The sequence below is a fragment of the Halictus rubicundus genome, chromosome 10, assembly GCF_050948215.1.
Source record: "Halictus rubicundus isolate RS-2024b chromosome 10, iyHalRubi1_principal, whole genome shotgun sequence".
NCBI lineage: Eukaryota > Metazoa > Arthropoda > Insecta > Hymenoptera > Halictidae > Halictus > Halictus rubicundus.
The window spans coordinates 16,623,784-16,640,399 of record NC_135158.1 but is presented as its reverse complement, the minus strand read 5'-3'; the positions used below and the strand labels follow the sequence as shown (position 1 = coordinate 16,640,399).

At 43.2% G+C, this 16,616-nt stretch overlaps 2 protein-coding genes across 6 annotated transcripts; both read right to left on the bottom strand.

Moving 5' to 3' along the window:
* Positions 1 to 1,578: 1,578 nt before the first annotated feature.
* On the bottom strand, positions 1,579 to 12,138 carry LOC143357683 (uncharacterized). 3 transcript variants are annotated; one of them, XM_076794217.1, is made up of 5 exons: positions 11,954 to 12,138; positions 7,320 to 7,473; positions 6,757 to 7,090; positions 2,664 to 6,650; positions 1,579 to 2,576 (listed from the first exon to the last, which is right to left on the bottom strand). In XM_076794217.1, the coding sequence occupies exons 1-5, from the start codon at positions 12,021 to 12,023 to the stop codon at positions 2,223 to 2,225; spliced, it is 4,899 nt and encodes a 1,632-aa protein (XP_076650332.1). In that variant the 5' UTR covers positions 12,024 to 12,138; the 3' UTR covers positions 1,579 to 2,222. The 3 variants fall into 3 exon arrangements, with proteins under 3 accessions (XP_076650332.1, XP_076650333.1, XP_076650335.1); XM_076794218.1 differs by having other exon boundaries at positions 11,881 to 12,079; XM_076794220.1 differs by lacking the exon at positions 11,954 to 12,138 and adding an exon at positions 8,882 to 9,154.
* Positions 12,139 to 12,393: 255 nt separating this feature from the next.
* LOC143358391 (NHL repeat-containing protein 2) lies at positions 12,394 to 16,348 on the bottom strand. Of its 3 annotated transcripts, none has more exons than XM_076795505.1 (9): positions 16,281 to 16,348; positions 14,949 to 15,115; positions 14,708 to 14,867; positions 14,193 to 14,614; positions 13,881 to 14,110; positions 13,550 to 13,775; positions 13,129 to 13,326; positions 12,916 to 13,029; positions 12,394 to 12,809 (listed from the first exon to the last, which is right to left on the bottom strand). In XM_076795505.1, exons 2-9 carry the CDS (start codon positions 15,012 to 15,014, stop codon positions 12,411 to 12,413), a joined length of 1,815 nt encoding a protein of 604 aa, XP_076651620.1. In that variant the 5' UTR covers positions 15,015 to 15,115; positions 16,281 to 16,348; the 3' UTR covers positions 12,394 to 12,410. The 3 variants fall into 3 exon arrangements, with proteins under 3 accessions (XP_076651620.1, XP_076651618.1, XP_076651619.1); XM_076795503.1 differs by lacking the exon at positions 16,281 to 16,348 and adding an exon at positions 15,946 to 16,165; XM_076795504.1 differs by lacking the exon at positions 16,281 to 16,348 and adding an exon at positions 15,946 to 16,080 and having other exon boundaries at positions 14,949 to 15,636.
* Between the last annotated feature and the right edge of the window lie 268 nt (positions 16,349 to 16,616).

Here is a 16,616-nt window from a genome sequence, read left to right as displayed (position 1 = left end):
TCTTCAGGGGAAACACAAACAGACAGAGATATTAACCTAAATTAAGAGTGAAAAATATAAGTTCGAATATTTAATTAAGTAGTAATAATTTATAATTTCGAACTTGGAAAAATTCTGAAAGTTATAAAATAAGACTAGGATATATATAAATTTAAATCTAGATAGATAACTGAAAGAGGAGCTAGAACACTAAGTTTCCAATATTTAAATTAATTATAAATAAATAAAATCCCAAATATTGCATCGCCCCTTTGCCGCTCAGGGCAACCGAGCGAAGGGGCCGGACTGCCCGAAAACAACGCTACCGCGAATAGAACAACGGCTCGATAGGTTAGGAAGCGCTCCCCGAGGAACTCCCGAATCGACGGGAAACTCGTATTCTTACACATTTCGCGCGCGCTAGCGTGCAAAGGGGGCCTCGGCGAGGGTGGTGTAGGCGCCCCCATACCAGGGGAAATCGCAGATCTGCCCCGTGTTCCGATTTTATATATAAATAGTTTACAATATCGAACGTATAAAATTCTAGGATAAGAGTATTCCATTCCCTCGTGCTCCTCTATGTTTAAGTAACAACTATGCAAAGCACATGAGAAATCACATATCGATTAACTAACAATCAACTCGATCACATCGACCGTGAACCTATACGCATACAACTAGACTGCGCGCCCTGCGGCCACTAGAGCTCAATATTTTACATCAGCTACTCTCCCTTAGCATTATTTATAATAATAGAATAAAATTCCATGACTACCGTATCAAAGAAACAACATTTGCTCTTAGGTCACGAACTAAAGTGTCCGAGATGTGAAACGGTACCCAACCGTGTAATACCTAATGGCTCAGCCACATGGAAACACACGGCCATAAACTATACACCTGACAGAACCTGTATCAACTTTTTAACCTGGACCAGAACCTACATCATCTTTTTAGCCTGTATTAGAACCTGCATCATCTTTTGGGCTGGATCAGAGCCTACATAGAAGAGCCTCTAGAAGTAGCATTCACTCTGGCATTATTTGGAATCCGCTGCTGATGATGCACATAAGATGATGCAGGTTCCGGTCGAAGCTACAAATTAGACTAGTGGACACTATAATCCCGGTCGTGAACACTCTCGTTTCCTCTCTGTTAATATCCAACCCCTAAAGAACAGAACAAATGATTCTGGCCCATATTCCCATGAGGGTTAGGTTTTAGGGCTAGAATCAGCGGTTAGGGTTAGGTTTTCTGGGTTTGGGTTAGGTTTTAGGGCTAGGGTCAGCGGTTAGGGTTAGGATCAGCGGTGAGGGTTAGATTTTTGAGTTTAGGGCTAGCTTTTAGGGCTAGGGTCAGAGGTTAGGATTAGGTTTTTGGGGTTAGTGTTAAGTTTTATTGCTAGGGTCAGAGGTTAGGGTTAGGGCTAGGGCTAGGTTTTAGGGCTAAGGTCAGCGGTTAGGGTTAGGTTTTGGGCTAGGGTTAGGGTTAGTGTTAAAGAAACAATATTTCGCAATCCGAACGACAACCAAAATCGAAGTGGTTAGGATTGAAAATCTGCGTGAAAAACCAATCATGGTTTCGAATAAAATCGACTACTTTTCCAATGACAAATAATTCGTGAGCTTTATTTACATTGCACTTTCTGTTACATGCATCGATACCGATACCAAGATACAAGATACATGTTGCTCTGCTTTTGACCATTCTTTAACAATACCTTGTCACGCACGATATTGCTTCGCGTTTTGTCCTGCAAGTCAGAAAACAAGATTTCTCCGAAAAAAAAGAAAGAAACAGTCTTTCGAAACATTTGATAAATGTATTCGTTTTAAATAAAAATAATAATGATTATTCTGTTGAGAATCGAGTCGATGAGACCACCAACCAGAACGTATCTGTTCACGTAGGTATTTTCATGTTCTACGCGCAATAGAACAGTTTCTTTCGAACGATCCTGCTGATATTAAAGCTTGACTAATATCGCAGAAGCGTATTTGTCCTTACACGTAATCGCGTACACATAAGAGCAGAGTGCTCGAGAAGAATTTCGAAACACGAAAATAAATACGAAATAAAGTTCAAACTAGTTGAAATGCGAAGACGCGAATACGTGTAACGACGGCGATGAATGGAAAAACGTAGGGGAGAATTTTCGTACAGAGATACGTAAATAGGTCGCGAGATTAAATAGATGGCGATAAATAGTTGACGAAGGAAACGAAAACGCGCACGTTGCCAAGTTAAAGTAATCTTGGGTTGAAACGACCCATGTGAAGAATAAGACCGGTCGGATTGTGTCGTACGAAATAGAGAAATGGTTGATCCAATTTCAATCTTGGTCTGTCTTCGGTTTGTTTTTCGGAGACTCCGGACAAGGTACCGCTTGTGGAAACGGTTCTTGGATGATTTTTCGCGCGAAAGTCGAATGTTGGTGCGACCGAATCAGAATCCAGTTGTCGTCCGTCGAGGTCCAGAGATCGGTGTTGGTAATCGTGACTCGAAGATTCCCGCGATAAAGGACTCGCTGGATAAATTTCCACATGATGTCGCCCGTTGGCGGTGTTTTCATCGCCGCACGTGCTAAACAGATTCATCTGGAAAGAAGATGAAAGATGGGTTAATTATCGGCGATATCCAGCGCATAAGCATAAGCACGCGATTTGAAAGATGCGAGAGACTACCTGTACGATGTCGGATAAAAATAAACGATTTCCGATTCCGTTGATCCCTTTGAAGTCGGCATCGTGCGAGAACAACCGATCCAAGCCCATTCTTTTCAGAGCAGCGGTAGCGTTGACGACAGATCGATGACTGAACTTGGGTATTTGTAATTCGAGACCGCGTCTGGGTATCAGAACTTTGAGAAGCTTGTTCCACGTATCGTCCCGGAAGGCTCCCTTGACCAACCTCTGCTCGAGCCGGTCCAAGGTGTCGCCAGGCGCGGCGTGACCCTGCTGGCCGGGCAACAGGAATATCGTTGAAACCAATTTATCGGCACCGCCGAGGCCGATCGCGGTGGCATCCAAGCTTGGTTCGTAACCGGCGAGCACGTTCGATCGCCAAACGGTTGCCGGTACCGGAATCAATTTTCTCAATCTGTGCGCGGACGACACCGCGAAATATAATTCCCCGTCTCGTCCCGTTGTGCTGGCCGAACTGGTGTTGCAGTCGGTTTGGAACACGTTCGCGGAAATGGCCGCGAGGGGCGATCTTAACGGAACAGCGTTACTTTTGACGAAATCTCGGATTCGACCGCCAGTTTGTTTTCTGATCAAGAGATTGGTTCGTCGACGCGCGAGATCGCTGATGGTAGCGAAATTGACTTCGGCCACTAGTCCTTCGTAAAATTGGTGGGCCTGTTCCTTGTAGAACGGTAGTAATTTCCGAATTTTCACCTTGTCCGCAAACAGTTCGCGAACGAACGCCGCGTTCGCGATGCCCTGATTTCTTGCCAAGCTTACAGCATCCGTCACATTTTGGAAAATTAAATGCGGATTAAAAGTAACGACGTTATCGAGCCCGAGAACTTCGTTCATTTGGTCGGACGTCGATCCTCGCGCGCCAAGGAAGATCATTGCTAGTAAGCTGACCATTCCGAACGGTGAAAGGGCAAGCGATCTGCCGGTGCTCAATCCCTTGTTTGCCGCTATCCAAAATTTCAATGCCAGCTCGTTGCAAAGTCTTGAAAAGTTGACGATATCGTTGCTCGCGTTTTTAGTGCTGCTATCTAGTCCGCCAGTACTCTTTGAAGGATTCAGTGTGACGGTGACGGTAGTTGAGGTTTCGCTCACCTCGTTCGGAGTCGTTTGATACCGTGTGTCATTTTCCGTCGAGTTGGTCTCGTGCATCGATAACGTTGTCGTCGCCGTTGTAGTCGTCGTAGCCGCCGCCGCCGTTGTAGTCGTCGTAGCCGTCGTCGTCGTCGACGTCGTAGATTTTGTTGGCGACGTTGCAACTGTTTCGTGTAAAGTTATCCGCTGCCATTTGTCGTCAAAATTACCGTCGTCCGTTGTGTTGGTTGCGCTCGGATATAAACTTTCGAATTTGTCCGTTTCATTCGTCGATACATTACGCGTAATATTCCATTTCGATTCGGTTCCTGTTAACGGATAGATCGATTCTGTTGTCGTTTCGTTTTTCGACGAATCAACGTCTACCGAATTTGTTTTGTTAGGTAGGTTTGTGCTTGGTGTATCGATCGTTGTATTCGAAGAATTGTTCGTCTCTTTGTTCGTTGGTAAGATCGATGCGTCGGTAACGGTAATATCAGCAACGATAGCAATACTATCGATCGTTGGATCAACAGCATCTACGCTCGTGTCCGTTGATGTCGGCTCGTTTGTCGACGATCGATCGAATGTCGTCGACGTATCGTGTACAACTTGTACGATGGACTCTGTCGATGAGATTCCATCGAGACGATCCGAGTCCGTAGCCGAGGTTGTATCGTCCTTTTTAAATGCTTCCAGAGGAATTTCTTCGAGCTTGGTAATTATCGAGGAGGGTTCGGTGATCTCGTCAACGTTCGTTGTACCATGCGATATCGACTGTTTCGAATCGAGAAAAACACTGGACTCCTTGCTCGATACTGTAGTCGTATAATGGATATTTTCAGAAGAAGAAACCTTGGCACGGTCCGTAAATGCGTCGATCGAAGCAGCAACACCGGATACGGATGAATCGGTCGTTGGAATGTCATTCGTATCTTTCGACAGGGTCGTTGCGTTGTTTTCTACTCGCGTAGTGGATACTGTGGTCGTCGTCTCGAACGTTCCTGGTCCTTTGGCTGGATTCGACGGTGTTATTAGCTTAACGTAAATCGTTTCGTTCGCATTCTTGTTCGTTGAACTGCCATTCGTTGAGATCTCCGTCGCAGAAGGCAGACGACTGTGTACCTCTAGTTTCAAAGGAACGTCCGTATCGACGACAGCTGTAACGTTTCTATTCGTGTCGGTAAATTCGTAGCCGGTGATAAGACCACTGGCCAATGTTTTCGGAGGAAGAATCTCTGACGGAAGATTTGGTAAAGCAAGTGGCTCCGTAGAACGGATATTATTCGCTTCGGTCGATACCGTTTCGAGCATACTTTCGATAACGTCCGATATTTTTGACGAAGATTTGAAATCCGTCGAATTTGTTTTCATCGAATCGAACGGTTTGACCACGGTTCGTAAGGTAACGGGCGTCGCGTTGGTCGTAGCGCCGAGCGGTCCCTCTGTAATCGCCGTTTCCGTTGAATCGGTATACTTTTCCGACAAAGTAGAATTCGGCGTAGCGTGGTCATCGGGGAACGTTGTCCAAGTACTAGTGAAATTGATACCTCCAACGGAATGTATCGAATTCGTCGATGCAACAGGCGGGATGCTCCAAGTGACTCGATCTTGATCGATCCGCGGAAGCATCGTGGAAGCTGTTCCAGCGACCGAGTCTTCTATAGGTTCGTCGTACGTATCGGCCATGCTCGGCAGTGCCGCCCCTCCATCGGTCGTAGGTAATTTAATCGGTACGTCTATCGGTGACGATGCTGTTGCGCTCTTCCACATTTCGGAATTATTCTCACGGTTTTTTCCCTCGACTTCGTTGTGGGACGATTGCCCTTGGAAATCGGTGGATATAGGTAGAATAGAAGACACGGAAATTTCGGAAACTTGACCGATCATACTGGACAACGAGTTTATCAGCTCCATGGACAAAGACGTGGAGACGGTTGGTTTTATTTCTTGTTGCAGCACCGACGATGGTCCTGCTGTGCTAATTTGATCCGTGCCTGTGGCAGGGGTTACGGAGGGCGAGTAAAACGGCGTCGTTGCAAATGATGAATTCACGTTGATGATCGGTGCCTCGGCTTTGCTCGCGCTTATCGACGAGGTCGGTTCTGTAGCAACGTTCGGCGTGGTCGACGTGGTCCAAGTGGTCGACGTGTCCGACGTATCAGCCACCGCGGATGCCGGTTTAGTTTGGCCCGTTGACGAATAAACGATAGATGTCGTCGATTCTACGATCGCGCTTACCACCGATACGGTGGGCAAAACGTTCGTTTTCGTAGCATCGACAGGAACCGTGGAGACGTTTGATTTTACCGAGTCAATTCCGTCCGAGGACAAACGATTGCTGTTATCGTTGTAATTTTCGACGTTGGCTACGACGTTTGTCGATGGCAAAATTTCGGTTATTTTCTGAAAAATAGGACTCTGAGTGGTACTACGCCATGCTTGTGGTTTCTGTTCAGCTGTTATAACGGCCACAGGTATCATGAATTTTTCCGTTTCCGTGGGCGTGTTGGCGGTGCTAGTCGAAATCGTCAAAGTCGTGGAAGTGGTCTGTCGCGTTCTATTCTCCCCGAATCCATGAGGAGTTGTTTCGGCAAACTTGATGCCGTTGTCGAGTCCAGCCGTTGTCGTAAACGCCGTTGCGAACGCATTCTCGAGAGTGTAATCGTTTCGAACGGTGGACGAACGAATGGTTGGCGTCGTTGTAAATCGTTCGACGTAACGGGTATCGTCAGCTACGTCTCCGTGCTTGTCACCAGCCAAAATAACCGGTAGAATGTTGCTCCATTCGACGTTTGCTTTTTCCGGCACCGAATTCGAGATTGTTCCCGTTAACGTTGGCGGCTTGTTCATAGCGCTCTTGAGCACGTTTTGCACTTTTTCCACGACATCCATCACCTGCGAACCGAGTACTAACATGTATAATATAAATGATTACTAAACTGCTTATTAAACTCTAATGTAAGTAGAGAATGTTTAATCGTACACCCGTTAGTTTACAGACCTTTTTCCCACCGGTAAGTATATCCTCAGCTTTCTGAGGTTCTTGAACCCCTATATTCGAATGATCCGGTCCTCCGCTGGCGATCAAAGCTTGAATTTCTTGCGGAGTCATTTGTTTCGTGATCATGTCGCCTCTTTCGTTGTAAGTGTAAAACTGAAACCCATCGGGTTTCAGCAAATTGGCAGGAGAAGGTGGCAAACGATACAACAACTTGACGTCGTTCACCACGGACGATTTATCGCTGGTTCCACCTTTTCTTTTTGCCGTGTGATCGTTGCCGTTTCTTTCGTTGTTCCGTTTAGTTTCCGCAAAGACTGACACTGGCGAAACCGCGCTAAAAAAAGATAACGCAAAGATTGTGCCACACGTAATACGTTCTATCCCGATTATTACTCTGTCGGAGTTTCGCGACTCGCGCGAAATCGTTTCTCACGATCTCGAACTCGTTTGTACGTTTCGCGTGATTGTTTTATATCGTGTACTCGAATCGAATATTTTCCCATGAAGAAGCTTATGCGAACCGACCGATACACCGTGGCAAAACGGAACAACCAGGTACTGACCTAGATTTAAGAAATTTCCTAGACGGTAGAACCATGGTATTCTCTGGAAACGGCTCGCCCATGCTCAAATTCAAACAGTACATCCACACCGCGAATGCCGTCAATGTTACGTAAAACCATTCCAAAGTCATACTTGCTTCCTCTTTCGAATAATCTGAAAGAAAATGGACAAACGTATCGTCGAATGTTGCACAGCAGCTTGAGACGGATAAGAAACTTGTAACGAAACGCGATGCGAGAAGGGGGAAGAGAATAAAGAAAGAAAGGAAAAAATACGTGGAAAGAACGGAAGGAAATAAGGAAAGAAGAAAGGAAGGGAAGAAGGAAAAAAGGAAAGAAGGAAGCAAGGAAGGAAGAAAGTAAGAAAGGTAGGACGAACGAAAAAAAGAAAGAAAAACTCGAGAGTCTAGTTTTCTTCTTTTCGGTTAACGACCCTTCGATCCCTTGCTACCCCCTTACAGACGACGATCGCCTTAACGTGACGACCGGTTTTCCACCGCGTTGTAAATCGTTCGACAAATGCGCCAAGCACGTTCAGCTGTGGATACCGAACAACTTTTCTTCGGAAAACAGTTTTCGATAAATATACACTCACACACACACACACACACACAATATGTATATTTTTAAGGAATTCGTCATTGTATAAAATAGTAGAAAATAGAATAGATTGGAGTAGAGTGGAATGAACGATGGCAAATATGAAGTTTGGATTAGAGAAATGGGAACGAATGAAACAAATTCATTTAACAATCGGATACAGAAGCGGGTAAAAGATAAAACGAGTTCATTCAAAATCACAACTGCATCTCTTTAAAACTACTTGGATATAAAGTAACCATTAAAGTTTTACGATGTTGGGATGGTATCGGTGATAGATGACGATCACGAATAATGAGGAAAATCAGTTCACTGATAGATACCTCGAAAATCTCGAATATATCGTCAACGAAAGAGGAACATGTGTTTCCCCGAGAGAATGAACGTTTGCGCTTTTACGCGCACTGCCACTTGTTTAGTTATTCTTTCTTTCTTCTTCTAGTTGTTTGTCTGTTTAATCGTCTTGTCAGTTTATCGTCGATGAGGACAGTCGATGTTCGAGTAGCCGAACACGGTAGTATATGAAAAATATAGTAACGAGAAATGATGCCGGAAGCGTTCTTTCACAAACCAAACGGTATCAAACGATGTCGTTGACGTTCGATTTAACCGGAATAGACAACCACCGAGTTACTATATTCTCGCTGATGATTTACAAGCAGTCAGTCTGTTCTTTTTCTCTTGCCTGTTTCCTTTTATCCCTTTTTATACAGTTACAACTGTATACGTATATTCTATACATATATATACACATATGTATGTATGTATGTATATGTATATATGTATATATGTATATATGTATATATGTATGTATGTATGTATATATGTATATATGTATACACAAGTAGGTGTACGCGTGTGGGTGCGCGTGTGTCCTTTTGAAAAGTACGTTTGCGAGAGCGCTCGCCGCCCTTCTGCTCGTTAGTCTTTCCGTACCACCTGTCGTTTCTACTGTCTCCTACCTTGGATGAGCGCAAACTGCCTGGCCGAATCCTTCGTTCAGACGAGTGCATCGGACTGAGAAAGAGAAGCACGAAAGGAGGGGGAACGTGCTCTTCGTTCTTTTCGAACGAAAAGATGGAGAAAGGATGAACTTGGAGAGTCGAGATGTTGGTCGGTACGGCTTACAGACACCAGCATTGGAAGGACAGACGGAGATGTCGGAATACATGGGAGTATATATATATATATATGTACAAATATATATATATATATATATATATATATATATATATATATATATATATACACACACACACACACACACACACACACACACACACACAAATATATATATATATATATATATATATATTATAGGGAAAAAAGAAAAGGAGAGGAAACGTAAGAAGAGGAAAGGAAGAAGGGATAGTATGAGGTCGAAGGACCAGCGTAAAAGTAACCGAAGTGAATAAAAGGAGATGAAGAGGAAGAATGCAGAGAGAAACTGTAGGAATAGAACGGTATGTAGAATATTTCGAAGCATGCCATGGAATACGACGATCGGAGAATTTTCCATCTGTTCGCTGTTCATGTCGATACTCGTATGTATAACAACGCGAACGACCCGACTCGTGTCCGTTTGAATCAATTGACAATTTTTCTTTGCACAATTCTCGTTGATACTTGGTATCGGCGCGGCGCGGTGCGGCGCGGCGCTAGACCCGACAACCGCAATCCTTGGACAAACGAGAAAAATCCGATGTCGATCGTGTAAAATTAAAAGCAAAGATAATCGAATCGTTCCTTTTCGAATACGATTTTACCACAGGACCATAGAACGTCGACGATTAACGGCGATTAACGGTACATCGACCGAATAAATCGCCTTCTTGACGGCACATTCTGGATAGCGCGCGTTCTTGCGTCTTGTCGCAATAAATTTCAAAGAAAATCGGTCGACCATGTAACATTAAATATCACCGTTTAATTTTCGAGAAAAAATCGACATCACATCTTATTCCCCTCGCATGTACGGTCCAGTTCAATTATAATACAATAGAAAAAGAAACGAAAGAACGACGTCGCGTCGTCGCCGCCAGGTATACTCATTCACGTAGATACATATGCGCTATATAATGCATACATACATGTATGTACACAAGTAAAGTTTCTTACTCTCGATTTGGAACACGAACGAACGAACGAACGATTAACGGTATTCGCTTATTCTAGTTCCCTTTCCACTTAATCTTTCGACCGATTCAAGAAATATTTGGGCAGCTTGTTCTGTCGAGGAATTGCGCGTAGCGTCGTGCGCAAGAAAAAACACAAGAAGACTCCGTTAGGAAGTTCTTCGAGACTCGTCGCTTATACGAGGTCATTTTAAGTAACGTTATCTTTTGACGTGGTTAGTCGCCTATAAAGCATAAGATGAATACTTGTCTGGTCGGTGAAATTGAACTCTCCCGAACTTTAGAAATGTAAAAATCAAACTAATAACGACGATACAGCGGCATCCATGTACATATACATAGTGAATATCCAAAGTAACATGAAGCAGGATACAAACGATGTCTGAAGTTTGAATCGATGCGTGCGATTCTAAACTGTCCTCAGATTTTACTCTTGGTCGGAAAAAAATGAAACACGAGGAAAGAAAAGCTTTTGAAAAATAAACTAAAATAAAGGTTGACGAGTACGTAGACACTATGGAGGCGCGTTTGAAACATTTTGAAGAAGGTAGTACGCGTTTCGTCGATGGAAGCCAACACGAGGGTACTTGGAATGCAGTTGGCATGGATGGAATCGGCACATACATTTTCCCACATAGTTAGTACAATTTGCAAAAAGTGGCATGGCAAAGTCGCTTCGCGAACGACTTCTCGTAACCTTTTGCGTCTCTCTCTCTCTCTCTCTCTCTCTCTCTCTCTCTCTCTCTCTCCAACCTCTCCGAAAAAGAAGAAGCAGAAGAAGAAAAGAAAAAGAGAAAAAGAATAGTTTGAGGGATCGACTTGAGAAGTGCGAAAGAAATAGCGAAAGCGCGAAAGAGTTTTCTGACAAAGAAATTGGAATAGAGTTTCGCGAGCATCTACAAACGAAACGAGGACAAGAAGAAGGTGTACGCAAGCTGCTGGCCAACGCCAGTAATTGTGTCTACGAACGTATATACATATATGTACTATCGTATGTACTGGTTTTGAGCACGACATCGAACATTTCTCGCGCGTAAGTCGACGCGTACCGTTACACGACCATTTTGGTTGCTTCGTATTCTAGAGTTTGTACGTGTTTTTCATTTCTCCGAGCCCATTTCACAATACTGGTTTCAAAATATACATATACGATTGTACGTATGCATGTACGTTCGAAATACAGATTATTTCTCCTTTTTCTTTTTTCTTTCTTTTTGTTGGTTTTTCTTCCGTCGAAAGAAATCGAGACGATGCGCGCGTTTCTTTGTCCGAAATAGATGCAAAGTTTCAAGGAGACTTCCGCGACGACACGTTTCACGGGCATGGCACCGTTTATTGGCCTCGTGGTCAAAGGATGGACGGTGTGTGGTCTCGCGGTGAATGCACGCGGAACCGATACGTCTTCGCGGACGATTTAATTTTCCTGAAAGACGGATGGAAATATTGTAAATTTCCCGATAGACGGTCGGTGTAAACCATAATCGCAAAGTTGTTTGCGCTCAACGACGCGACTCGAATCGGACATGTGTATGTTTATACAACCTCTTCCAGGTACTACATGTGTCTCAAATATGGATTACGCCCAGCTAGAGCTACCTTGAGTACCAACAACGAAAAGGAAATTCTAATACCGCCCCTCTGTTATGATTCAGGGATTGGAATATTCGATCCATCTATGCATTGTATCGTGTCTTATCGAGATCCGAAAAAGGTATAGCGTATACGATGTCTGCGTCCTAGTCGTCGCAACGATGACAACGAGAAACGAACAGACAAAAGAAAAGAAAACGAAAATACGAAATCTCGTAGGTAGTGAAAATACCGACCACGACGATGGCTCGATGGATAATGGACAACTGTCGAAAAGCTTGGACAGAACCGACAGGACATCGTCCGTACCTTCACGAAAGATGGTTCCTTCGGGAACCAAACGACGCCAACTTTCACCTTCTCTCGTCGTTGTTACCATTTTCGAAATGTTCGTCCGAATCTTGGTGGAAAAGGTATAAAATTCCAAATGACGAGTGATCCTTGTCGAATACGAGATTTTCTCCGTGTCCCGGAATTGTTACTTGCTCGCTTCTACAGGTTGACAGCGATTCGACAAAAGGACAGTGTTCTTAGAACGGAAGATGATCGGTGTATCGCCGCCAAAGCACCGGTCCCGCGTAAACATTGTCGAACGGATCCCGATCTTTAGGTTTGAAAACGCGTCGCGTCGCGTCGCGTCGCTACGCTGCTCGAACGGCAGCCAGCCAGTTGCTTTCGAATACAGAATTCCAAAAGTTCCAGAGCTCGATAACGCGTAAAAATAAAGTTGCGTGGTCCTAGTGTCAACTAAATTGAAATTCGTTTATTATTCAACGACAACTTGTCTGTGCTCCGTTACAATGTCGGCGGCTTGCGTCCGTTGATGTACTCGATACACTATCGACAATTTCTTTGGCACGCATTCGGAGGTTTTGCACGCTACGATATCCAAGGTGACGTAGACTTCGTGCATCCCGCTTCCTTCGGAAACTTTGATCGATACCGGAGCGGTCAGCTCACCGGTTCGTACTTTGGCGACCCATTCGTTCGCCGACAACCTCACGGACCACCTTTGAGGCGCGTCCGTGTTCAAGTATAAACGATCGTTGGAAAATCTTACGTCGAACGTGATATTCAATTCACCGCCCATCTCGCTTATAGTCGTATCGAAGAAATAGACGCTATCCGGATCGCCTTTTCCAGTCACGGGGACATCTATAGGCAACTAAAACATGAGAATACTTGGATACACGAACGTGCTACGATTGTTGTAGTCGCGCTTCAACGTGTAATCGTTATATGGTATATGTAGCTTGTGTAGTACAGCTTACCACAGAGATAGTATTGTTTCTGGTGTCGATCGCTTTGACGGCATGATTATTCGTGTCGGCCACGTATAAAAGATGCCCGTTTGAACTGACCGCGATGCCACTCGGTTCGTCAAACTGTGCAAAGACGCGACAAAAAGATTAGCATTCGAACGAAAACGGAAAATAAGGTTATCTACGTAAACTCGAGTTCCTTTCGTGCTCGGTACAACGTACCGAAAACAGCTCGTTCGGTTTCCCGTCGCCGTAAATGGTGTTACAGCAACCTGTGGTTACATCGATCCTCTTGATTTTATGATTGTACGTGTCGGCTATATAAACGACATGCTCTTTCGAGTGCCACGTTATCCCCAGCGGATGTTGAAGCTTAACTGCGTATCGAACGCCGTCGGAATCCCCGAAATCGTGTAAATCCTGCGACACGGGAACACAGTGACCGTTTCCGTGACCAATAACATTCCGAGATATCGTTGCAATTGGTTACCGAACAAATTCTCGATTCGATTACGTTTCCTTACTCCGAACACGTTTCCCACACCATTTCTATCGTATCGTATGTTGTTTGTTGCATTTTCTATTTTCTATTTTCTATTTTCTATTTTCTATTTTCTATTTTTTATTTTCTATTCAAACTAACCGCCGGATTTCTATTCGCTCCGCAAACACCGGAAACTCGTCCATCGTTTAAATCTACGGATCTGATAGCGCTGCTTTCGCTGTCGGCGAAGAAGGCGACTTTACGGTCCTGCACGACGATCAATCCCGACGGTTGTGATAAACCAGCCGCATGAGGATACGTGTTGTTGCGATTCTCCTCCCTGCCACTTCCGACGACTGCAACGCATGTGTTTGCTTTGTACACTCTAAAAAAATCATCGGAACGAAAACACTTGGATTCGCATCGATCCGGAGACAACGCATCATTGATAATCCCGTTACGCGAACGAAAGCCAAGGCACCTTGATTACCTATTTTTCCACCAAATACTGTCTTCCAGAAAAAGCGCCCAAATCTGATGCGTACCCGCCATTGCGATCAATAACACGGGCACGGATTTTTCTCCGTACTCGTGTACGTAAACGGACAAGTCCCAAGGAGAAGACAAAGCTTGATCCCTCCCAGTTTTACCTCCAACGTAATCGTGACCTTGGAAACCCGTACCAGCGATCGTACTTACAATTTTCTCGGCCAAATCTATCTACAAATGTTGCTGCGTACACTTTGTTGCATTCGAATATGCAAACGGCTCCACAAAAGCTTATTTAATAGCTAGAATTTACCTTTCTGATTGCATGATTTTCATTATCGGCAACGTAAATTTCGGCAGCACCGAACATGCACACACCCTGAGGGGCGTTGAATTTAGCATTTTCCAAGTTTCCGTCGCAAAACCCTGCATCGGGACCACCGATAACGTATTCCACGTTTCCAGTTATATCTGCGACTAAAATTCTGTTGTTGCCTGTATCCGATACTACCAAATATTCTCCTTGTTCTTTGCATAAGGTCTCTATTTTAGCGGGAAACAAAAGGGTTTTGTTTCCTCTGGAAGGCAACAAATGTTTTGCCAGATGCAGAGGAAGATTATTATTAGATATCTGATGTAACGACTTAAAGTACGTTAACGCAACGCTCGTGTATAGAAGCAATTCTTCTCTATGACCTTCTCCTACGAACACTGCCAATGGTTCTCCTTTCGGACCTACGACAGACAAAACGCATGCGCTCAGCTATTCTTTAATCGTTAAATGTCTTTTCGTTTGAATACGTGCGATCGAATCGTTTTTACTTTTACCTATCATTACTAATGTTGGCCAACAAGAAATTCCTAGATCTTTCCATACGGATAGAGACGTGTCATTTACCACAGGATGCGTTATGTTGTATCTCTGAATCGCTGCCAACAGTCTCTTTGAATCGCGTTCGTTGGAAAATTTTGCGCTGTGTACCCCAATCTGAAAACAAACGTTTATTAGTCTATACCCTAATGTAAGACCGATCGGATATGTAAAAAATGATAATTTGTGTCAACTAACAACAACGAGACCATCCGTGATTGAAAATTGCTTTTCGAGGAGATCTAAGTCTGGCAATACGTGCATACAATTAATGCAACAATAAGTAAAGAAATCCAGAACTATTAGCTTGTCAGCCAGATGTCCGTACACCGACAATCCCTCTGCGACGTTGAACCATTCTAGCCCTGATATATTTTGAAAGAAGGAAATCTTTTGAAAATTGCCTTTACTCATCTTCCGTATGGTTCGAATTTCGCAACGACGAATAAAACGACCAAACTAAGAACAATAAAAGAACGACGACAACAATCGAGGGAAAAAAGGAGACTATTTATTCTTCTTCCGTGGATAAACCATATTGTCGATATAAATTCTTGACGGTAGTTCTATTTGCTACAGCTATTGCACCTATGAGTGCCTGAGTTGCATCTCTGATATCGTTATATTTGTGTAACAAGTCCATGATTTCTTTAGTAGATGGAAATTCTTTTTCATGATCCCTTAACTTGAATAACTCGTTATCGAGAACTTTTTCGAATTCTATGAGTTCGCGATATTCATGTACTTCTTCTTCCGTTAGAAACATACTAGAATTTGAATTCGACAATGAATTCGAACTCGATCTGCTACTGCTTCTTTCAAGTGGTGTGTTGGATTCGTTACACTTTTCGCTGCACGACATTAATGCAATCACAATATTTTTCACCTAACGAAAACCAAAGTGAACCGTTAAAAATCTACCGAAAATCTCGAATACGCATACACGCGTACACAAGTCTAAACACATTTAACCACAGTATAAGCGTCAATTAATGAAATGTATGTATGTAAAAACGCCAACATATGATTAGTTGCTTACAGGTCGTTTGAATTCAATCACAACACTGATTTTCGATACATGTACATACACGTGCGCGCGCAAGTATGTGTGTGTGTGTGTGCGTCTGAGACGATACGATCAATTTTTATTTTTCTAGATACTACATGAAAAGAAATATTAAAACCGTGTAATAACCTGTTTGAAAATCAGTAATACGAAACCCTTTTCCCATGTACGTTTTGATATGCTCTAATACTAGCGCTTCTCGTTCTTGTTTATCGATGCACAATTCCACATTACGACGATTTTCTATACAAGTTTGCGTTAATTCTTCTACAATGTCTCGCACGTTCATATTGGTTTTATTTTGGCACACCCTAAACAATAACAATTGAGTGTACGCAACAGTATATATATATATATATATATATATATATATATATATATATATGTATATGAATCAATCAAAAGTTAGTTATTTTGGAAGACCCAAGTATTCGAAACGATTATTATTATATACATATACATACAATAGGTTAGAATTGTAAAAGAAACAAACTGGATTTTCTACAAAAGTAGGGGGACGAATCGTATTTACATTTATACACATGTAAATACATACCTATATATACATTATGCATCATGAAAAAAGGTCGAATTTTCAATGTACTTTAACGGCACCAACCGTAAGATTGCATTTCGTATGTTAATCGCATACTTATGAATTCGGCTTAACAATACTGATCAATTATATTGTACGAAAGAAATCCTGTGGAATGAATGTGAACGCGATTGGTTGTTGGGCACACATAGTTTGACGATTGGTCGAAATGAAAATGTCGACGAATCAGAATAATGATAGGCGG